Genomic DNA, 24088 nt, shown 5'->3' on the forward strand with positions numbered 1-24088 from the left:
GCCAAACATTTAGGATTCTTTCGGTAACAGCATCAGCCCTCCACTGGCATTAATAAATTATTACACATTACAATCATTTGGCTGATGTTTTGCCTTAAGTAGTTTACAGTGACTGAATTCACCTTCACTGGAACAAGATAGATACCATAAATGATCACAAATGATTTCATAATGTTCGAAAATTTCAAAATAAAGTGTTGCTGACTTTTTTTGCTTCTTGAAAATATAGTTGAGATGGTTGTTGTATCATATTTCTACATTTCCCCATGTTTTTATATACCATGACACTATTGGCCTAAAAATATGCTTAAAAAAATGTTACACAATACTTGCCAGTATAAACTAAGTCGACTTTAAAAACGATAACTGTTTTCCTGCCAAAGTGGTTTGCGGAGTGTAAAAAAAAAACAAACCTCGCAGCCAAAGCCGAAGCTTCTCTGCTATTGATCCTGTGGGATTTATCAGGGATTATCTTTGCTAGAAGATTCACTACAGATCTAATATGCCCTGATACAGACAGACTGGCGAGACACCAGCAGAAATGAGCTGCGGAGGTCGTGTGTTGACTCTGTGACCTGAGTTTGAACTCTGGTGGTGGGAGTACAGCGGCTGTTTGCCTCATCCTGCAACCGGCTGCGGTGACAGAGGAAGTTGGCAAGAGGAGAGGAGGAAAGAAATTTACTCCATTAATTAGATCAGGATATTGGACTAGAAGTTAATTAACACTCTCACACAGACACACAGGCACAGCGAGGTTTAAAAAAGGAAATAGAAGAGAAGAGAAGAAAAGGAAAGGAAGAGAAAGAGGACATGGGTGAACACCGAACCAAATGAGTGGAATGAAAATAATTGTCACGCCTCTCGCGCCCTTCAACGGATCTGAGCCAGACAGTGAGATAGTCCGAATTGAACTAACCCAATGCAAGCTGCTCCTTTTTTAACTGAACGTGACTGCCTAAAACCTCCTTTCATTACTTTTCTATTGGGTGTCTGGTCAGGGGCGAACAGTTTGTCTTTGTCGTTCTAAACTCATTATAGTTTCTGAAATGAGATGAGTCTGGAACACATTAAAACTATTATCTTTGTCCCATGTTAACGTACTCACAAAGTCAGTAAGTGTATTCAGACACACACATTGGGTGATATATTCAAACGTACAAAGAGCGGTAGAGAGAGAGGGAGAGAGAGAGACACTCATGCAAACACTTTCAGACACACACACACACGGAGACACACACCTTGACTTCTAGTTATTTAGTAATCTAAGTGATGGGGGACAAAATCCACAGCCTGGTTTATTTAAAAGCTGATATGAGGCTTTAGCCATCCAAATTAGTCAAATCAAGTCAATATCTTTCAAAGTTCAAATCTTTTAGTGCCAAATTTTTGTTATGATTATTCCATTGCAGCTGAACGGTAAAAACACTGTCCATCAAGACGCAAGGAGGCAAATTTTTACTTTAAAGACTGTAATTGTGAAATATATCTACTTTATATGACTAAGTCAAACAGCTGAATTTATCTTCAAATAAACCTTTAAATACATTTTTGCTCAAAACGAGGACTGTAGATTTCATCCCCCCTCACTTACATTGTACATTTAGAGGGGATTTTCTAATTGCTTACAGCTTGAAAAACCTGTGTTCCTATGCACACCTAAATATTGTTTTAAGACAGACTTGAAATTTTGATCTATCCTTTATGATTCTGGACATTTTTTACCCTTACTTGAAGGGCTATGTGTTAAGGGTTAATATCAAAATGAGAACTAGGTTATAGGTTAAAGAGGAATGCCAATGATTTTCAGTTGCACAATACATACCATAGTAGCATTCTCTTCCCTCTAAGACAGTGGTTACCGATATTTTGTGCTTGTAATCCCCTTTATATGAAGTATCTACTTGCAACAGCACAAAACAGGGTTCCTCAAATCTCTACCAAACAAACATGGATAATAGTTTTTGTATGGCAGTGGTGTTCTATGGCAAGATAAGCTATATCAGGCTGTAGTTACTCAGACAAAACTGTTTAGTTCCATAAATTTATTGATGGTTTTGGATTAGTTGATGAAACTAACAAGTTAGAACTAAGCTAGCCTTCTCCTTTAGACATAGCAACATAAGGAAATATTCACACAAGTAATTTGTAGAAACTATTGGCCGTCTACAGAAGATATATCTCTGTTCTGCTGACACTTGTTGCAACTTGTTGACTTATTTCTTTGTTCTATTGAGTTTGTAATGGAAAGGTCATTAATTAAGCCCGATGAAAATGGCTGCAGCTGTGTTGCCTCTGCGCTACCGCTAACTCCGCAATGACACAAAAATAGAGATTTCACGTGTAGTGATATCACACACCTGTGACTTCCAGCGTCACAAACAGCTGTGCAAGCTGCGGATATGTTTGACATTATTTCACCTGCTCAAACACTCATTCACACACAGTACATCTCCTTCCTGTCTGACATAGCTTACTGGGAATTCCATGGTGAACGTCAAGGAGCAAGCAACACCGTCAATCTGATACCCGTTCAAGTTGTCACACACACACACACACACACACACACACATACTGTACATGTACACTACACAGTGACAGCAGTGTGTCCCCTCAGTGTGTCAGTCACCCTGTACACGGTGTATGAAGGTGAAAGGTTAGCATTTACACTCGTAGATATGCGCATGTATGCGTGTGTGCGGGTGTGCATGTGGTCCAGGAATAGCCACACGGGGATGCCTGCTTCCTCTGTCTTCCCTCTGCAGGGAGGAAGAATCTACCGTGACCCCTGACTTCCATGCCGACCCATCCAGCCATGACCCCAAAATGAAACACTGCGCTTCCTGGAAAACAGTCACAGGCTACTTTGGAAACGAAAGCAGGTTTGTCTTTTCGTTAGTGTTTACTTGTGTGGTATGTTTCACTTTTACGATACAGACTGATGTACCGTAAGTGCGGTTAGTCACTCAAGAGAAGGATATGTCCAGATTCCATAGCTATTATTGTTTGAAATATGTTTTTTTAAGATGTTGTACATAAAATATTGTACTAGAAAATCTAATAATACTATCAAAGTGCTTTCAAAGTGTTTGCGTGTTATCCGGTCATCTCAGCACGACGAGTGTACTCTGTTTCCAATACCGGCCATTCCCTTTGCAATCCAAATCGCTTCAGAGCACTGACATGAAACAGAAACAGCTTGACGTGGTGTTTGTGTTAGTTATCATGTTAAGAGTCCAGCAGCGATGGTGTTGGTTGCAACGTGAGGCATCCCTATTTGCATATTAATACATTCTGAAATTCTCCGTGAAGCAGGAGATCTGCTTTTGAACTTTGCCGTTTGTTGAACACTGAAAACTCATATTGGACAAAATATTATTCATTCCAGAGTATTGTTGCATGTCTTAAAGGATAAGACTGGTGATTTTCTATATTTTTCTTATGGTCAACAAATCTCATGTTTGAGCCAAGCAAACAATGAACCTACTGATGAGTATTATGTGTGTATCCAAAACCTGATATGTCTTATTCCTGTGTGCTAGTTTGTTATGCTACATATCACAGCCTCTTGACTTTGTACTAAAGTTCATTGAGAAATGTACAGTTTAGTACAAAGTCAAGAGGTTGTGATATGTAGCATGACAAGCTAGCAAAGCTCGGTAAATGATTAAATTATTCATCTTTGGAGCCATTTCTACACAAAATACCATGACTGTAGTCTTCGTGGTGAAGGAACATGTTACCCAGTGCAACTGTGTGGCTCACTGATGTGTTTTTAATCATTTTTGAAGACTACAGCACAGAGAAATAAGATATATCAGGCTTTGAATACACACACAATACTTGTAAGTTTCATTGTTGGTTTGGCTCCGCATATGAGATTTGTTGACATTAAGAAATATATAGAAAATGGTCATCCATATCCTTTAAATGTGTCTGTTCTAGGATAATTATTTTTAAAGCAAATTTTTGTTTCTCATTTAACATTATCCTGACCTCTTTGGATATTGCTTATGTATGGTTTCCTAATGTTTTTGAAGTCTGATAGTCAAATAATTTTCTTTTGAGCTTGTGACGTGTGGAGTGCATCTTGTTGGACTGAAGCAGCTGGATGGACGTTCAGTGTAGAAAAGTGATTTTGAAATACATTCCAGGGATTGATCAAACTTCCTGGTCATCTTTGTTTTGCCCTGTTTAACAAACCCTGCCTGTCAATCCAAACAATAATCCAAGCAGATTACAACAAACGCTCCAGATCTGACCCATGACTTAAAAATAAAAACCTAGTGGGAATTTACTGATGATGATGTAATGCACTTTCTGATTTTTACATTAGAGGGAGAGAAACAGACAAATGTACCCATCTGATATCCATTATGCCCTGAAAGTTCTTAGTCCTTGTAATTTTTTATCTAATAAAGGTTTCTAGTGTGTTTGTGTATCATGTATGGTGATGTCATTATAATTTACATGTGCAGTCCTTGATCCAAATATAAACAAAAGAGTAGCCTACAACCTGAAATCAACCAGAGTGGAACCTTTTACTTTCAGAATAAAACATTTAAAAACGTCATCCTCATCCATCCTTGTTTTTGAAAAAAAACAAACTGTATTTTATCTCCTCAAGCCTCTTAAAGTTGTTAAAATAAAAACAAATTAAGTCCTCTTTCATTACAATCCAATGTGTGATGAGGGGTCCCAGGTGGACTGTGGTTGGGAACGACTGTTCTAATATAATGGCATCAATCTTCCCCTTTAAGAGCAGTCATGGGCACTCAGGTCTGCTTGCTCCTAATAAGGTGGTAAACCCAGCCTTCATGAGGTGAGGAAAGGGCCCCTGAAGCAAACTTGAGGACCAGAGTAAAGTTATACACATAGGAATCTAGACTTCCGGTCACGAATTTTCAAAGTAAAACTCCATAATCACTTGGATTGTTCAAGTCATTACTGAAATACATATTCAGATATCTGAGGAGCAGTAGGTGATAGAATGAAGTATCATTATTGCCCTTTCACACATACAACAGTATTTTCACAATTTATATTCAGAGCTATTTTTACAGCACTTTTTTCTCTTATGTAAAGATTTAAATTATGTCCATCTAGTATAATTATTGTTATTATCATCATCAGTAGTCTTTATTTATCATACATATCTATTTTCTTGCCACAAGTTAGACTTTTACTAGTATATTACATTATTTTATTTTGAAAGCGAATCGCCACGTTTCCGATGTGGTTGTGTTTACCTCTGTCTGACTTGACGCACTAAACTTCAGGAGGGAGGCCCTGCTGCTATTTGGAAAAGCTGCTCACCGCTCGAGACGCAGCCAGAGAGGAGAAGCGCGTGAAGCGAGAACAACCTGATCCAGCGGGACTGAGAACGGAGAAACACCAAGAGAGGGAACAGAGAGGCCGATAGACTGTGACAAATATACAGGGAGGCGCAATAAAAGAGAGACACGCTTAGATAAGATCCATATTTGCAGTCAAGTGAATCGCGCTGTAGTGAGAATAATCTGACTTTTGCAGCGGAGCGTTCAGAGAATTACGCGTTCGAAGGTGAACCAACTTTTACGCACGGATCTTTGGAGATGAGGGGTGTCACTTATGAGGAGACTGCTGCATTATTGAACAATTTAAAAGCGATTTTAAGACGGGAGCTCGGAGTCTGATCATCTTTGAGCTTTGACTGGAGAGTGGACGCATCGAGCACTTTGGCACATGTCATTTTTTTTAATACATTTGGAGACATTTTTTGGATTCACAGCTGGAGCTTATTGGTACTGTCTCTTACACAGCAGACTGATATAATAGGAACTGAGCGGCTGTAGCTTTCGTGTATCATAACACCCTGCATTACGCACCTGTCCTAGAGTACCCTTGACGTCTCCCTTTGAGAGTTTTCAAAACACGGGTATGGACAGAGTCAGACGTCTAGCCTGCGTGTGAGTCAGCGTGAGCAAACATTTGGACAAGCGGCGCTCATAGGCAGTGACACATTTGGGATATATAACAGTGCGTGCTTTACACAGGCGGGCGGCTCACAACACCGGGACGAGGCTCGGTGCAGCCGGGGGATTGGACACCGAGGTGCTAAATGCCCAGCCGGTCGCTTGCGGCTCCTCAGGCTGGGCGGCAACATGAGGTCCTGGGTCCTGCTGCAGCTGCTGGCTGCGCTCTCAGCGGCCCGTCTGCGGCTCGGCAGCGCTGAGGTAAGACCGGTGATGTACCGGTGGGCATATTTTGACCTCCATTGGGGAGGGGGGATAAACTAACCAAACTAACATGGATTGCTATCATACACAAATGCAGAGTTGTAGGCCTACTCAGTGACAGATTTTAGGGTAAAATAATTAATTATGTTGTGGTAAATAGAGACGTGGTAATCACTATGAGACCCCCAAAATATATAGTTAAGTATCAGCAATACATTTTTACGCTCTTTAAAGGTAACTTTTGTCAATTTTGATTCATAGTCAGGAATGTAAAAAGACGTATATCTGTGTCAACTCTATTTGGCTCTTAATAAGGGTGGTTACATCTTTGGTACAGCCTAATTTTTAAGGGAGACTCACACAGGAAGATCATTATATTGGGCCATTAAGTTACCACCCAAATGCTCTTGATGGAGAGGTTGTTGATCTCTCCTTGTTGTATTTCTTTGCCTGGATCCCTGCGTTTATCTTTTCATTAACCTGAAAATGAGTAGCTCTGTAATGACTGATATCTGACAAACTGAACAGGACAAAAGGTTGTGAGTTCATGTTCTGACTGGATACATAGACACTGACAATCATATGGCATGATGAGCATTTAACATACATCATCTTCAGTGGTGATTCCATAAACCGTGGGGTGAATGTTTTCTGTAACAGTTTAACTGTAGTGTAAAAAAGAGAAACAATGAATTGTTGTGTGTGTGTGTGTGTGTGTGTGTGTGAAAGCCTGTACATCAGTCTATCCAGTTCCTGCAGCTTGTGCTGTATATGGTACCTGTTTCTCTCTGCGGTTTCTTTTTCATGTGTGATTCTGCCAGTGTTGCATGGAAGAGTCACAGACATAGAGAGAGGGAGAGAGAGAGAGAGGGTGAGGCAGGGCCTTGGCTGGCAGCCCAGCAGCAGGAGATAACCTACAGTATGAAGCTTGAGCCAAAATCCATCCATCAGCCCAGCTGCTGTTGTCACTGTCACACGAAAAAACCAAGGTCCTGTTGTCACTTTACTGCTGAAATCATTTGCTCTTTCATGCATTCCTCAAGTGCTGCTTGAGTAGTTACCTTATTCAGACACCTGTTTCTTTAGCTAGCAGCCACTAAACACAAGCTTTCAGACAGCCGAATAGACATTACAGTAGACAAGAAAAAGTCAGCACATAACCCCTATGACAATCTTTTATATGGCAAAAACTGGTGGTTTTGTGTATCAATGGATGTGCAAGTACTGGGGTTTTGCTCATTGCTGGTGATACTTGAGCACATCATCTTCACATGTATATTTAACATTTAACATATTTACCTTTTCAAATGCTAAAATATATAACTTTTTCCTGAGCTCTCCCCAACACTTGTCAGTCATGTGGATGAGCTGTCAGTTGACCTAAAACCTAGTAGTGATAGGTTGTTGCATAGCGAGCTGTCCTTACATCTACAGTAAGGGTGTGCCTGAATAAAAATATGTTATTTGGCAAAGCACAAATAGTGTATTTTTTATGAATATTTGTTTTATACAAATATTTTGAAAATTATTTGTTTTCGGGAAGGAAAAAAAAACGTCAAATTCTTAAATAAGTTTGGTTACATCGCTGTCTCAGTGTCTCTCCTCTGCTCCGCTGTTGCGTCTATTAGCAGGTCTCAACGAGTGGAGTCACATCCATCTGCTACGTGATGCACATTTCCTAATATGGACATAAAGCTGAGCTACTGACACATGTGGAGCACTCCCAAGTAACTCTCCATAACCTGTTGTTCTCTTTCTCCTTTCCATAAAGTTGGGTTGTAAAAAACAGGCAATAAATGATAAGTGCAAAGCAATAATCACCTTTAAAGTTCTTCGGTGTGCTGTCTCTGTGTTATGGGTGTATAAATAGGTAGAGGTCTGTCTGCAATGAGGCGTTTTAGCTCAGTAGTCAGCGCCGTTGTCCATAATCTGGGAGACTCCAGTTCAAGACCCGGTGTGGGGACCTTCTCCATATGGTAGTTTATTCATGAACACTTATTGTAACACTTTAATTTTCTAAAATTAAAAGTGTAATAAAAACAAAAACATGATTTTTAATCCTCTCTCCACTTTTATTCAAATACAAATACAAATAATGTTGCTGCCTCAACAAATACAGATACAAATACAGATACTGGTCCCTCTGCACATCCCTAACCTACAGTCATCTATGCTTCCAAAACCGACCTATATGGCATTTTCTGATGTGACACCTCTATGTTGACGGTCTGGATCTGATCCGTGGTCTGTAGTGTTTCACACTTTTTACACCCAACCATCCACTCCAACCTAAGATTTTTTGGCACACTACTTCTGCTTTTGCTGATTTGTTGTTGTAATGTTTGAACATTTGAGTGTCTTGATAAACGTCTCTTTCTGTCCCATTGATGTGATGCCAATTTGCAAAAGCAGAACCAGTCAACCTTTGTTTTTGGACACATGTTGTCTGATGCACATTTAGCTTTTTCTGCTTTTGTTAATTACCGCTTTATACCACGTTAATAATGCAGGATTCTCACAGTATCTCTTCATCAAAGACGTAGCATCCTGACATCTTATGGAGCCGATGATTGGAGCTCTCCTTGCAATTCAGAATATTATAATTCAGATCGTATAAGATGCAGAAACTCCACAGTTTCCAGTGAGCTTTATCAGAAAAAGGCTCCATGCCTTGCAGAAGGGTACTTTGGTGATTGGGTGGAAACTGTCTGTCGTTGGAGTTAAACCTATTACTCTTTAATAGGAGGATAATCACTGAAACTATTAGCACGCTCTATATCATGTGCATGATGAGTGCAGCTTACGGTAGCACTGACATCTTTGTGGGCATCTTACATCTTTTTATGTTTAAATGATCTCTGAGCTGCCTTGTGACCTGAGTGTAAGACGGCATCAGGTTGACACGTGTGTCCAACTCAGACTCTGTGACACTTTAATCCTTATCTTGTCACAACATTTAGTCCAGTGATGGAAAAAATGGAGACATCTTTGACGTCTTAGGTCTGCCACATCTGTCTGTGGAAAATACTTCAGTTTGCACTGTCACACAGTCACACACACACAGTCACACAGTCACACACACACAGATTATTCAGCAAAGTCACTACAGGTTCACTGAGGTTTAAATGATAAGTACCTGCAAAAAAATATTATCATCACTTACGTGGAAAAGATCATTTTCCATTTACTGGGATGTTTCTGTTTCTATGAACAATCCAATCAAACCTGGCTGCTTATACAATATGTTGTCAAACACACACACACACACAAGCATGAACACACACACACAAATACACACACAGTTGTTACAGTTCATTTTTAAATCCATTTAGATAGGACTGGACTCAGATGTAAACACACATACACACCAGGTCATACCTTAATTCTTTTATCATCTGCTGTTCAAATCACAACTGTTACATCAACACACACTCACAATGACACAAACAAACACACAGCTGATTGGTGGCTTTTGAACAGGTTGTTAGCTGACTATTGTCTCTGCGGGCGAGCTTGGATGATTTGCTGCTGCCTGGCTTGATCCATTTTACATAAGAACAACAACTAATCTGCCAGGGATTTCACAGACTTTGTGTGCCGTGTAGCAGTGTGTGTATTTGTGTGTGTGTGTGTGTGTGTATACATCTGGGTGCGTGATTGGTTGTAGCTGCACATGTGTTAGTGGACATATGTGCTTGTGTTTTTGTGTGTGTTTGTATTTGGGGGGTTGTGCCTCTGTGCGTGCATGTGTGTCAGATAGAAAAAGCGCAGTGGCACATAAGAGTATTTGTTTGTAAGCCCTGAGTGATGCAGTAGTACAGGAAAAATCAGGAAAAATCATGTGGATAAGATAGTTGGATGATAGCACAGTTACAAAATGTTTTAAAAAATAAATAAGAAAAGGTTAAAGATATAAAAAATGATGTTAGAATCAATATGTAGAAGAGGAGAAAATATGCAATTTGTGTCAAACTTTTTAGACATTGCATTGATGACATGAGATAGGATAAATCATTGTGTACATTTGACTGTGCACTTGTACATGCTGCAGATAGACCCCAAAGTAAACTTTCTCTAACGCTAACTCTCAGTAACAATAACAACTTTGTGAAGAAAGCACAGAAAACTGCAAATATATAGTAAATTTAGACAAACTTTAAAAGTGTAGTGAGTAGGATCTAGTGGCATCTAGCGGAACAGACTTGGCAGAAATGGAATAAAATAATCATAAGTATGTTTTAATCAGTGTATAATCACCTGAAAATGAGAATTGTTATGTTTTCTTTGCCTTAGAAGGAGCCCTTTATATCTTCACAGGGAGCTGGTCCTCTGCCACGGAGCCGGCCATGTTGCACTGCCATGTTTCTACAGTAGCCTAGAACGGACAAACCAAACACTGGCTCTAGAGAGAGCCTTTTGTGTTTTCGTGAGTTTCACGGCCACCGTAGGTTCTCCGTACCTGCTTGGAAAGGGAGGGGTATTTAGTTGGTTGCAATCTGCAACCTCACCGCTAGATGCTACTAAATCACACACTGGTCCTTTAATCAAGCAGTGAGACAGCACTCCAAGCTAACTCAGCTGCAGCTGCTTCAAAGTTAAAGCACTCATTTCATCTTGCAGCTGGGAGGCTTTTACTTTGAAGCAGCTGCAGGCATGCAGCTAACAGTGTTATAGGGGGGCGCTTGGCTGTGATTGCCTGACACAGGCATGCAGCACGCTCTCATGCACACCCTGAATGACAGGCACACAGAAAGGGCCGGCAAATATGGATATGTTTTGACGGTACGATAGCCAGCACACCACTGGCCGTAACCCACCGTTGCGGCTGGAAAAAGGGTGGATAAATCGTTTTGAGCATCACACAACCCTTCTCATTTCACTATCAGAATTTAATCCATTCGGTGCGATAACATTTGTGAAGTCTAGAAAAGCCGCATGATTAACGGCCGAACAGAATATCGCCCCCGACATGAGATTTAAAAACTCTGTATACTATGAAATACAGAGAGATTTATCTGGCAGTGATAGGCTTTATCAGCACTGTGTGAACTCGTTTGGCAAGGACGTTCATTTATATGTAAAAGTTCCGCACTGCTGGTTTAAAGCCCAGCGTGATCCCATCTAATTTGTTTTGTTTGAACAACAAACCAAAGATGTTCAATTTACTGTCAGAAGACAAAGAAAAGCAGAAAAATCCTCACAACTTCGAAGCTGTAATTAGAGAATCTTGTCATTTTTGCTTGAAGTGACATAAATTTATGCTGAAAGACTAATCGATGAATCATTTCAGCTCTGGTGTTGTGTTTACTGTGAGTGCCGATTGTTATCGATACACCTGTAGAAGAACTCTTTTGGGTTTTTAGAGCATTGCTGAGGGTTCGCCGCTTTGCTCGAGGACACTAATATAAGATCTGTAGTAACTTGCTAATGTGATGATCAAATATATGCGGTTGTAGTAACAGTTTATCCAGCCCTCAAACTGCTATTTGTTATATTTTCTCCTCTCCTCTTTCTTCTGCTCCCCTTCTCTGTCGTCTATCCATCCATCATCTGTACCCTCATGTCTGCAGCCGAGGGGGGGGGGGGGTCTTTCTGCTGATGTGTGTGTGTGTGAGAGAGAGAGAGAAAGAGAGAGAGTATCCACCGAGTCCTGTGTGCCTATCGAGTTTATGTGACAGTAGGTTGGCCATTTGCCATATCTCTGTTAAAGGAAGGCATGTGGTGTGACAGCAATTGATTATAAGTCACTCATCATACACTTTTTGATTCAGTGATTTTGTGTGTGTGTGTGTGTGTGTGTTTACTTTTTCAAGCTTGTTTGATTGCATCTTGTGTGTATGTATGTGTGTGTGTGTTTGCGTGTGTGTGTGTGTGTGCGCGCGCAGTTAGCCGGCCCCATAATTACATTCCATTACACCTCACCTTTCTCCTCAAACATTCCATACAATCCCTTTGCCTTCCAGGCTTCCTCCGAGGCCCCGTGCAGTGTGTGTTGTGTTTTTGTTGAGTGACTGTACAACCTGCTTGTAGATCATACCATCCTTCCAGACAATCCTCTTGACCCAGGAGCTCAGCCGCACGCTCACGCAGCAGTTTACGATATGAAAAATGACAAGAAAAGGCATGCACAGGCCTCATAGAAACTGAAAAACAAACGAGATGGTCCTATTTTTGTGCGTATGCGTGCGTGCGTGTGTGGCAAAAAAGGAACTTTGAGTCAGATCCACACTGGTTAATTTAGCTCCATTGCTAAAACTATTATTAGCTTGTTGTCCAGTGTTTGGCCTTTTTTTAACCAGTGGTTTGTTGTTTGTCCATGAAGAGCTATTTCCTGTCTTGTGTGTTCCACTCTCTAATCTGTATGTGTGTGTGTTTGAGCATGTATGTTTGCGATTAACACTGTCATTGTAATGATAGCTTATCACTTAGAGTGAAAACTGCCTGCGCCTGTGTTTGTGCGTGTGTGTGTGTGTTTGTGTGTGTGTGAGAGAGAGAGAGAGAGAGAGAAAGAGTGTCTGTGCATGTGTAAGTGTGTGAGAGAGTGTGTGAGGTTCACTGGACAAATTGGGTGGACAGTTAAGTGGTTAAGCATCTGTATGTGAACTGGAAAAGAGGGGGCAAGTGTGTGTATGTGTGTGTGTGCCTGTGTTTGTTTAACTAGGTCAGCCAGTGGCTCGTGAAAGTCATCCAGGTGTCCTGAGCCGCCGCCGCCCACAAAGCAGACAGAGAGAGGGGAAAAGAGAGAGAGATGGCTGGATGGAAAATGAACTGAACTGGAGGAAAAAGATAATAAAAGACATCAGTCAAATCACACTACATCTGATGGAGCCAGCAATGCAGTATAAGTCAGTTGGACATTAGGAAAACATCCAATATATGAACAAATAAATCTCATTATTTTTATAATTGTCCTCCTTTAAGGACTTCATGTGCTGTCTGTTCCATAGTCTTTACTACCAGGGTTTAATTTATCTAGAGGCCTGAACATTGATGTTTTTTTAAATATAATATGGCTAAAATCTTCTCTCACACTATATGTATTGTGATGTAGTACATTTTCTATATAATATATATATAGATGGATAGATAGATAGATAGATAGATGGAATAGCAAATTCAGACGGGTGTTTTTGACAGAATTATCATCATTATCATCATTTCATCGGCCAGTGCAATCAGATATATTACAGGCATAGTTACTTGAGTATAAACAGTTTGGTGAAACTCCTAAAATTTGAGAAATTTACATTACTACTGTGGTATTTTTGTTACTTTCATGGCAAAAAATGTAGCTGTATCAGTGTTTCTCACAGAATAGTAGCGTTTGTAGCGTGTAAAATCTTTTGCAACATTAGTAACAACATAAGACATTGAAACTGTCCTTTAAATATTGTACTAAGATGTTTCTTTTCTTATTTTAGATTGTCGAGCAGCTCTTTAAGGCTGTTAAATACAGGATTCAATGCAGGTGTTATAGAGCATCTGTTTAATATCATCCTCACCCCCATCGTGTCATCACACTCTGCTTTATACCTCGATTTTACTTCTCAGAGATTAAAGTCAGAATAAAAACCTGGTCTGAATTGAGTTCAGCTGAGGTCAACCTGCAGCACAGCCCACACAGGATAAACAGTAACTACGGTTTGTTTTATCACATCAGGGTGAGTTCCTGAAGCAGAAACCTGGGTTGAATGTTAGAGAAAAGGAGGCTAGAGTTTGGTTTGGGTTTTGACTTTAATGAATGTAGAAGCAATGCAAAGAAGAAGAACGCAAGAAGAATGCAAAATCATGTCAACAATAGAGTGCAACATTTCAATGTTATGTAATTCCTCTGAGCAACCATGTTTATAAGGTCTAAGACCTGTTTTATTCCCATATGTCAGGAGTATGCCCTGTACATCATTAGTGGAGGCACTGTGTTTACTTGTAGATGATGTAAACATGGTATATCCACAATCATACATTTTGTATCGTTACTAAACCAGCTAATGATGGAAGCCAGAAGATGAGTATCTTTACATTTTCTCTCTTGACATCTCATGGAGTTATCTAAAATATTTTCTTCTCATATTCTTAACACTCCTTAATTTGTTTTGGCATCTTTCTGGCATGTGATTGTATCAAATGTTGTTCCAACTGCTCTGAGATAGTATCAACTTACAGCCAACCAAAGCAAAATGTGACACAGAACACTGAGTAATCAGTCTTTCATCTTGATAAAGAAACCGCAGGAGTCTTTCCTTAAAAACAGCCACATTGAATCCATAATGGCTTCCTGGAATGGCATTCATTAAAATTTCATTAAATATCGCATTCATCTTCTTGTCTTCAGTGATAATTAGATTACATACATAACATCGTGAGGAATATTTTACATGTTTCGGTGTTATTTGAACATGTAGATGATTTCTAAATAACTATTGCGCAACTTTCTTTGAAATTTAAGAACAATCTTGACCAATTCTGGGATTTACTTTTTCTTGATGCTGTGATGCTAAAGCTTAGAGAAAATGAATGTCTATGAGAGCGAGAGAGAGAGATAGAGAGAGAGGGAAAGAGAGAGAGGGGGGCTAATTTCCTTTGTTACACCAGGAGCAACAACAGTGTTTGTGGGTAAACAGACAGGGAGAGAGTGACAACAAGTAGCAACAAACACCAATCACAGCCATCATTTCCTCTGCAGGAGAAGGTGAAACTGGATCAAGTGTCGACTGGAGATGAAGGAATGAGATATTATACATTAGCCTGTTTCTCTTTTTCTATACCTCTTTCTGTTTGTCTAGATTATGTCTCCTTTCTCTCACTCTCACTTTCTCCAGGGATCCTTGAGACTTGTGAACGGATGACCTTTCAAGTCTTGCAATAACTGGTTATTTTTGGTTATTGGTTATGTTGAGATTCAGGCAGAAAATGGCTGCATTTCATGGCTGTTATGACCTATTCGTTGTAGAAATGTGGATTTCTGAGAACCTAACTCGTGCATTTAAAACAAACTAACATCTGAATTTCTGTTGGCATACCTCGCAACAACAATTGTCTCTAAGAATGCATTACAACTGTCGTTTTGTGTGTCTTTACAGGGTGATCCTCTCCCAACGTCGCTGGTCGACCTGGTGAGGAATTCTCCCATCTCTTCTGTAGATGACCTGAAGCTTCTGCTGCAGCAGGAGACCAATGCAATAGGTACTAATGACCACCACGCACACACACACACACACATACATAAACACACCAATAACACAGACATGGAGGAGGTAAGCGTGTGGGTGTGTCTACAGGGGCCTGAAGACACAGGAATGCAGTAAAAGAGAGACAGAGAGAGTATCAGTGTTCATGCCAAGCACCTCGCTAAGGCAATATTTACTCGAGACAGCAGCAAAACTGATGAACCAGCTTGATGAGAGAGAGAGAGAGAGAGAGGGAGAGAGAGCAGCTGTGACCTTGCTTGGTGTGTGTTGGACAAACTGAGACAAACACAGACAGAGAGAGAGAGAGAGAGAGAGAGAGAAACTTACAGCACAAGGTCACCGCATTGTTCTCCTTCACTGGATTCCTGCAGGTTTTGAAATATGAATCTGTGTGTTTGTGTGACAGAAACAGAACCCCCCCTCCACCCCTCCCATGCCTCCACCGTCCAAACAAACTCGTACACACAGTCAGACACATGCGCATGCAGCTCGGTGGGTGAAAAATTAATTAAATCTTATCCTTCGGAGAAACCAAGTCACACATACATATATTAATAGACAATCCTTTGATCATACCATAATGCATAAATAAAACGGTGACATAACAGCGACCACAGAGAGGAACCAAGAGAGGGAAGGATGCTCAGAAACAGGGCACGAGGAAGTGACTCAAAGTGCATGTTTTTATCTGGAATTAACTTTTCTTTTTACTGAAGCCTGTGAGATTTTAGAGTTTTGGGAAGTTTAGCAAACGCCTGAGTTGCATGTTTCATGCATCTCATGTTTGGTTTTTTAGTTCCGATTTTGTTCCTCCAAATGTCAATTTTTGTGTTTTTGCTTTCTTTTTTGTTTTTTTCTTTCTTCAATTTGACGTTTTTATCCATTTGAGTTCCATTTTTTTGATCTCCCCTGCAATAATGTTTTTTTTGTTTGTTTTTTAACATGTATTTCACTTTCATTCATAACATTTTTTTTTAATCATAGTGCAAATAAGACAGACAGAAGCAGGACGATGATTCTGATTGGCCCTCTGGTTTTAACAGTATTAAATGGGTCACATGTTTGCACATGAAAGAGGAAGAAAGAAATAAGTCTTACAAAACATTTACGCACAGATAATTTCACAGATAAATTTAGAAAGCAGCTTCTCAGAAAAAATAAGAAACTGTTCTCTTTCTCCACCAGGCAGTTAATTACGGTTACTGGCAACCAAATAACACACACACACACACACACACATACACACACACACACACACACACACACACACACTGTGACCAAAAGCAATCTACACCAGGGATATAATTAGGACTAAGGGGCTACAGTCTGAAATGACAACATATGTGAGAGTGCAAACACACACACTCACACATCTACACATGAGCTATATTTATCAACTCATATCTCTCTTCAACAGTATTCTTGACAGCGGCGAGACAAATTGCGGCAGAAAATAGCCTAATTGTTTTAGGGGAGGAGAAAAAATGGTTTCCTTTGTGCATTGAACAATGAGCTTGGCTAAAAACTGCCTTAACAGCCTCACATGTTTTACAGATTTCTGTCATCGCTCGAAAAGTGCTGGCTCAATGGTGCCCGGGTTTAATATAAAAGTTTGAAAATATTAAGTCGGCTTTTATCAACTCACTGTTTGTGTTTTGTCTCCTTCTCTCCCTTTTATATCTCACCCTTCCAATCTTCCCTCCTTCCTCCTCTTTTTCTGCAGAAGAGGAAGAAGACGAGCATGATATTCTCACAAACCACACCCATGGCCGATACATTAGAAGTCTTGGTAGGTTTCCACATCTATTTGTGTCTCTTCCTGTCTGTATTTTGTGTCTTTTTCTATCCGTCTGTTTCTACCATCTGCCTCTTATCACTTTTTATGCTATTCTTATCAAAAAATCCCCTTCTCATTTTCTTTTTTTCTCCCCCCACCTCTCCTACCAGTGGAGGCGCCACAAGCCCAGCAGGCGGCGTGTAAAGTTCGGACAGAGGTGATGGAGGTGACGAGGTCCATGCTGGACCGCCGTAATGCCAACTTCTTGCTGTGGCCACTCTGCGTGGAGGTGCAGCGATGTTCTGGCTGCTGCAACAGCAGGCTGCTGCAGTGCGTCCCCACTGTCACCTCGAGCAGATACCTACAGGTACACAGTTCATACAGCGACCACAAAAAAATTATTTCATGATTTCGAAATGACTGTGGGGAAATTAGCAATGTAGTGTGCAAAATATAAATGCTCCCCTTTGGCGACTTTATCTAGAGTCGTTCACCATGCTTATTTTCAGATGTGTCCTGTTTATTTGCAGTATTTGACATTTTGCTTACAGTCAGACTGATACCACTCTAATATCTGTATGGTAAATATGTAGCTTGAGCCAGCTTAGCGTATAGGACAAAGACTGGAAACAAACAAACAAACAACTAACCTGGCTCTGTCCAAAGCTTTCAAATCTCATTTGTTAATGCTGCTGGGCAAGAAAAAGTCAGGCACTTTAAAGCCTTGTAAAAAAAAAAAAAAAAAGTTAATTAGTGAGCTTTAGGGGTGCTGGTAGGCAAAGTTTATTAACTTTGGACAGACCCAGGCTAGATGTTTCCCCCTCTTTTCAATCTTTATGCTGAGATAAGCTCCAGCTTTATATTTACATCATTTACATATCAAGGTGAGTTAATGATTAATGAGTTGTGTCTGATACAAGCTGTAACAAAGTCAATTGCTTTCAGTATCAGTTTATAATGTCATATTTATTTTAGCATCTATTTATCATATTATGATATACTGTATATCGATACCAGCAAAATATTCTTATTAAAATACCAATATTTCAGACATTTTGGACTGTCAGGTCAGAGGAACACAAAGACTCAGTCTCCAAAAAGCTCTTTGTTGTAGTTTTCATTTTATTGCATCAAGTGATGAATTGCAGGAGGTTGTAGGTCGACATGCAGAACCTGAATCGATGCACGATATCACTTTGAACTTTGAACAGGTAGGCAGGCATATCTATCTTTAGGAAATTACACAGCAGTGATAAGTCTTGGCATGAAGCCACCAAATTTCATAGGAGTTATTAGCTTGGCTGGAAATGTTTCCAACCAATCTGGTAGCTTTGCTATGTGTTGCATAAGACGCCTCACTGCAAATAAACAGCTATTATAAGTTCATATGTCAAACAAAACAGTTTGTTGGAGTTTCTTGTTTGCATGTGTTTAACAATTTCACGGTTTGTATCTGCTTCTTTTCCAGGTATATAAGATCCAGTACATAAACAGGAAAGTCCACTACGACAAAGCCATCATCTCAGTGGAAGACCATGTCAGCTGCAGGTGTCAATCTTCCTCATCGTCTTCCTCTTCTTCTTCATCTTCTTCCTCCTCATCTGTTTCCATCCCTCACATCTCCGTTCAGAGCAACCCCAACCCCCCTCCGCCTCCACCGCAGCAGCCTCCCCCGTCCTCCCACCTCCCACGCACTGTCCACCCTGCTCCACCCAAGACTCAGGCCTCCAAGGCTGACCTCCATCGCCACGACGACCTGAAGCACAACCAGCACCACTACCGTGCCGAGGAGCGCGAGCCGGTGGCGAGGCAGTGGCAGCAGGGGAGCTACACCCAGCTGGTTCACTGGACGCAGCCTAGGGTGCACCAGTCACCCACACACGTGCAGGCGGGGGTGCACCAGCCAATTGGTGGGCCGCTCCGGCCGGTCAGCAGCTGGCCATCTGAGGCGAGGGGGGAGCACAGCATCATGGGAAGTACTCAGCAGGTCGGGCACGGTAGCGGACTTGACGGGAGCAAGGAGGAAGGCAGTGTGAGCGTAGCAAACAGCGGCAGTGAAGTGCATCATCCTGATCATGCGCAGAGGCAGCAACAGTTGTTACAGCATCAGCAGAAATATCAGCATCATCACCAACAGCACCATCAGCAGCCGTCGTCACAGCCATATAACCACGGAGGATCAGAGGACCCAGAGCTGAGGACGCATTATCGCTTCAATACTCCCCAATCAGACAGCGCCTCCCCACCTAGCAGCCCGACCCAGTCGCCCAAATCAGAACAAAACTCCACCCCTCCTGAACCCACCAAACAGAAAGACTCAGTGACCAGCCAAAAAACTACAGAGGTCACAAATCAAAAACAGACAGAGACTGAAACAACTACTCATAAAGAAGGGAACGAGAGAGAGGAAAGTGGTTCAACCAATAGCGGGGACTCGGCCGGGGCAGAGCTGGCCAATCAGGGAAAGAAAAAAGACTCTAAAGTGACCAGTGGGGATGGTCATTTAACAGAAGAAGAGAGGAGTCTGAAACTTCTGGAGATCGTACAGAGGGAACCGGACCCACAAACTCATCTTCATCCGCATCATCCTCAGCAAAGACCAAAGCCAACCACATTTAAAACAGGTATTGCTCGGGTGTGTGTGACAGTGTGTCTGTGTTAGTGTGGATGAAAGTTGGTTTTAAAGTTGGTTTTAAAGGTCTTTGGTGACTTTCTCGCTGCAAGTATATCTATAAATTTAATGGTCAGTAAATTACAGATTGGGCCTTTAAGCTGTTAAAGGGGCACTCAGTTGATTCAGCATCGGGCCGTACTTTGGTGTTGTTTTGTTTTGGAGTCTAACAAGTGACAGATTTTTAAAAAAGAACACTCAAATTGAAGCAGCAGAGGCTGAAATATTCAGACTTTTAGTCACTAGTACGGATCAAGCTCAAAGAACACTGTATCCTACATTTCCCATAATGCAACTGAATACCATCTTTTGTTAGAACCTGCCTGACTTGGAAATACCCACATCGTAAGTTTGTAACAAATACCTTCGGTTAAAACATTTGAGGTCTCCAAGCCCAATCCAAGATAACCCTGATGACATCACTATGACATCACTATGACGTCATCAGGGTCATTTTCTTAGACTTTAGAAAGCTTCCCTCAGAGCCACAGAACAGAAAAACATGCAAGTGCACTACTGTAGCTCCAAGCTAAGAGGAAATGTTTGTGCAGCAATGAATGCAGGTGACATCGATGAAGGGTTGATGACGAGGGTTGCTGTCAGATATAATGCAGGACAGGTATCAGGAGGGCTAACTACGATTACACTTCAGTATCTCTGTCCAGTGTCTGTGTGTTAGGGCTCACATTGTAATTCCAGTTTCTAATGTAGGAGAGAATCAGTGTGAGAGTTTCCAAGTCAGGAAGCAGCTCACTGTACATGTATGACTAAACAACATGCCCACATGTGTCCTGCTATTCTTCCTGGACCCCCTGAGAGCTCTGCATTTCAGAGAACTGGACTTCCCACTGCTTCATGTTTGACTGAAACCTGCAGGCTTTGTTACACAGGCTTCAAGGTTATCAGGTGCCCTTCAGAGTACAGTCAGAGCCACAACAGGCGCTCCACACCCTGTGTTTTATTCTTCACCAGTGCTATATACAGAAGACAGCATGATGAAATTGTCGTTCAGGTTATTCATTTGTTTTATTTGGTCTTTTGTTTGGTTTTCTTTGTCTTTGTTCTTTGTCCTTTGGCCTTAATATGATTATAGCAAGTCCTCATACCTAAAAAACAAAGTAGGTAGTCTCTACATGTACTCCAAAACAATCCACACCAGGTCCATCATTTGTAAATGATTTGCACCAGCAATTTGTTTTTTAGACAACTAAAAGTACTTTGGACTGTCGCTATTAGACGAGACACAAGCCCCAGTCGCTGGTGTTAAAGTAAAATGCTTTGTTTGGCCCTCCATCCAACCTCTGTAAGATTTTTCATGGCAGTATAATAATGTTGCAGTCCTACTGAACATTAACATGGTTCAAGCTGTTTAAACAAATGATCAGTGCTGTCGTTTCTTAATCTTGTACAGCACTGATTGGATTTTTAATAAACATATAGGAATGATGTGAGATGTGTTGCAAGATTGTCAAAATATGATTCACACGAACAGTATCAGGATCCGAACAGGTGGTATGTTAATTACTGATTGGCATTCATTGGGGCTAACATGTTTAGTTTTGTCTCGTTTGGTGTTTACTTTTGTATTCACTGTGTCCCCTTCTCTGTGTCTCTCCCAGCCCTCTCTACTGTGGCTCCCATGTCACTCTCAGTCCGTCAGTCCCCGTTCCGACCGGCTTTGCCTCGCCGCAGGAGGAAACACCGCAAACGCATCAGCAAAGCAGCCATCAGGGCAATGCTCATGTAGAGCTGCAGGTGAGAGGAGGGAGGGATGAAAATTTTGGTAACCTTAGGCAGCATAATTAGAGGGGAGGGAGTTTACTTTAATCTCAAGGATGATGGTTAAAATCAGTCCTGCTAAGGCATCTTTAATGCTTTGAATCTCTACTAGCTGCAGGGGAACTGGTATGTAGCTGAATAGCTGAGCCTCAAACCTTCCTGAAAGTCAAGATATGATTTTTTAAAATTTTTATCACAAGTGAGATGAAACTAAGAAAAAAAATCACCAATCCCTGAATGATTTTACTGTTGTCTACAGTATTTACCTGGGCAATGAAATAATAAACTGAGTCTAAGATCAGGTTGGACAGCAGGATGAAACAAAAAGGTTTTATCAAACTGAGGCTGAATGCAAAGAAATATGGGAATCTGGTTATCAACCATATAAATTTATTTTTCTTTCTGTGAATTTTCTGTTTCTGTGAAGTTTCTTACAAAGTGGCTATCCTCTATTTAAAAAATGCACACACACATTCTTGTGTGCATTAAAGTATGAAGGTGAAATGAAAAAGCTATTTACAGTAGTTGTCAAGAAGTCATTCAATCTGGGGTTTTTAATAAGACATTACAGGTAATACACCAAGACAGGGAAAATCATGAAATTTGGTAGAAGTACAGGAATTAGAGACTGAGGAAAGATGTAAGAGGCTATAGAATTTATTCATTTGTCAATGTAGACAAAAATTGAACAATAACATATTAATGAATCTCTCTTTCTCTTAAAGGAAACTGTAAAGCTAACCGAAAGCTTTAGGCCAGACAACCTGCTCCAAAGGGATATGCAGATACTGGAAATATGGGATTCTTGAATGTGGGAAGACTGACTCTGTGGACGGAAGCTGGAAAAAAAAACGACACACCTGGTGGACACTGCCGCTGTTATCAACAGACAGCTACATAGAAAATCACCTTTTCTGCTCCACTCATGAGGACGTCATGTTGTTTGGCTGTCGCCGAGTGTCCAGCTTCATGGATATAATAAAAGTGTAATCTTATGAACTCCATGGACTGGAGGATATTTGCCACACTAAACACTGGAATTCATCTATATGAACCACAAATCCCATTACTGTGGATCGATGGAAGTTAATCAGATGCCCAAAGCTAGACTGGGGGTGTCTTTGGCGGCCATTGATTGGCTGCTTGAACACTTTTGACTTCCACCTCAACTACTGATTGGTGAACATGATTATGACTTGGACTTGAAAGTCATAATTAGGGGCTGAATGTGGAGGTCAAGTTGACTTGAGAACGAAACTGGAGACGTGGAGAACTAGATTTCTACACCGGGACGATAACTGGAAACTGAAGGGTGCAGCTCAGACCTTAATGCCAAACATTATTGTTATTCTGCAAATCTGAATCTAACTGTATCTAACACTGGAGTAGCCATTCACTGATCATACTACATTGACTGTAGAAATGTGCTCTACTGTGTACTGTAGCTTAATGTACTGGAAAATATTGATAACCTACTCATTTTGTTTTACTGCCAGATCAAATGGAATAACAACCAAATGCCTGCCTAGATAACATGCTATGAATATCCACATTAAAACAAGTCTTAAAGACCTGGCTTTTAGAGATCGCCGCTGTGAGTCAGTTATAGCCAACACTGTATGTATAAATGCTTTTAGAGAATGATTTCTGGGGGAAAAAAAAACAAAACTTTATTTCTTAACTTATTTAAAAGGACAATATGAAGTCCTCCAGTTCTCAAGTGTAATTATTGTTGCAGATTATAATTATTGGTTGTACACTGTTACTGTAATTAATGTTATTTTTAATATAAAATAAAAATGTTCAACAAATACAAATTGTTTACAGTCATCTGCTTGTGATTCAGTCTCTTTTATAGATTCTATATGTGTTTGAGTGTGCATGCTCGTGTATATATATATATCATGTATCATGTCATTTTACATTAATGGGCATGTAGATACATGCATATGCATGCATGTGCATATACAGTGCGTGTGCATGTGTATTTAGCTGTGTACATGCACTTAAACAGTAGACTTGTCTGCTAATCTTTGCCCTATGACTGCACGTCCTGCAGCTCTGTCACGCAAGGCAAGGCAGGGGTCAGCAGAAATGTCTGGTTGCTATAGCAACTAGTCGACGGACACGTCAACAGAGAAGTATCGTATGGTGAAAGAGAGACGAGGGAGAGGGGGTTGTCAGTCCAGGAATGGACAGAAGATGAACGGCGGAGAGGGAGAAAGAGGGTGAAGGCCCAGTTAGGGGTGGAGTGAGCTGAAACATCACAGCAAAGTGCGAAAGGAGAGAAAAAGAGACAAAACAGACAAAAAAAAGTGAAAGCATTGTGGTGCCATTTTTCCATGAATTGGGTTATAATGAGAGAAACTATAGAGGTAGAGAGAGTAAGACATAAAGAGTCATAAAGATAATTTAAGAAGAAGAGAGACAGTTTAAATGTCATTCTGTTGTGTAACGG

At 40.7% G+C, this 24088-nt stretch overlaps 1 protein-coding gene across 1 annotated transcript; it reads left to right on the forward strand.

Moving 5' to 3' along the window:
• The first annotated feature begins 5309 nt into the window (after positions 1–5309).
• LOC121885886 (putative mediator of RNA polymerase II transcription subunit 26) lies at positions 5310–23441 on the forward strand. The gene is made up of 8 exons (XM_042395691.1): positions 5310–5945; positions 6033–6212; positions 15296–15398; positions 17127–17192; positions 17351–17547; positions 18649–19804; positions 21471–21606; positions 22356–23441. Exons 2-7 carry the CDS (start codon positions 6141–6143, stop codon positions 21596–21598), a joined length of 1722 nt encoding a protein of 573 aa, XP_042251625.1. The 5' UTR covers positions 5310–5945; positions 6033–6140; the 3' UTR covers positions 21599–21606; positions 22356–23441.
• Positions 23442–24088: the final 647 nt, after the last annotated feature.

Source organism: Thunnus maccoyii, chromosome 2 (genome assembly GCF_910596095.1).
Source record: "Thunnus maccoyii chromosome 2, fThuMac1.1, whole genome shotgun sequence".
NCBI classification, from domain to species: domain Eukaryota; kingdom Metazoa; phylum Chordata; class Actinopteri; order Scombriformes; family Scombridae; genus Thunnus; species Thunnus maccoyii.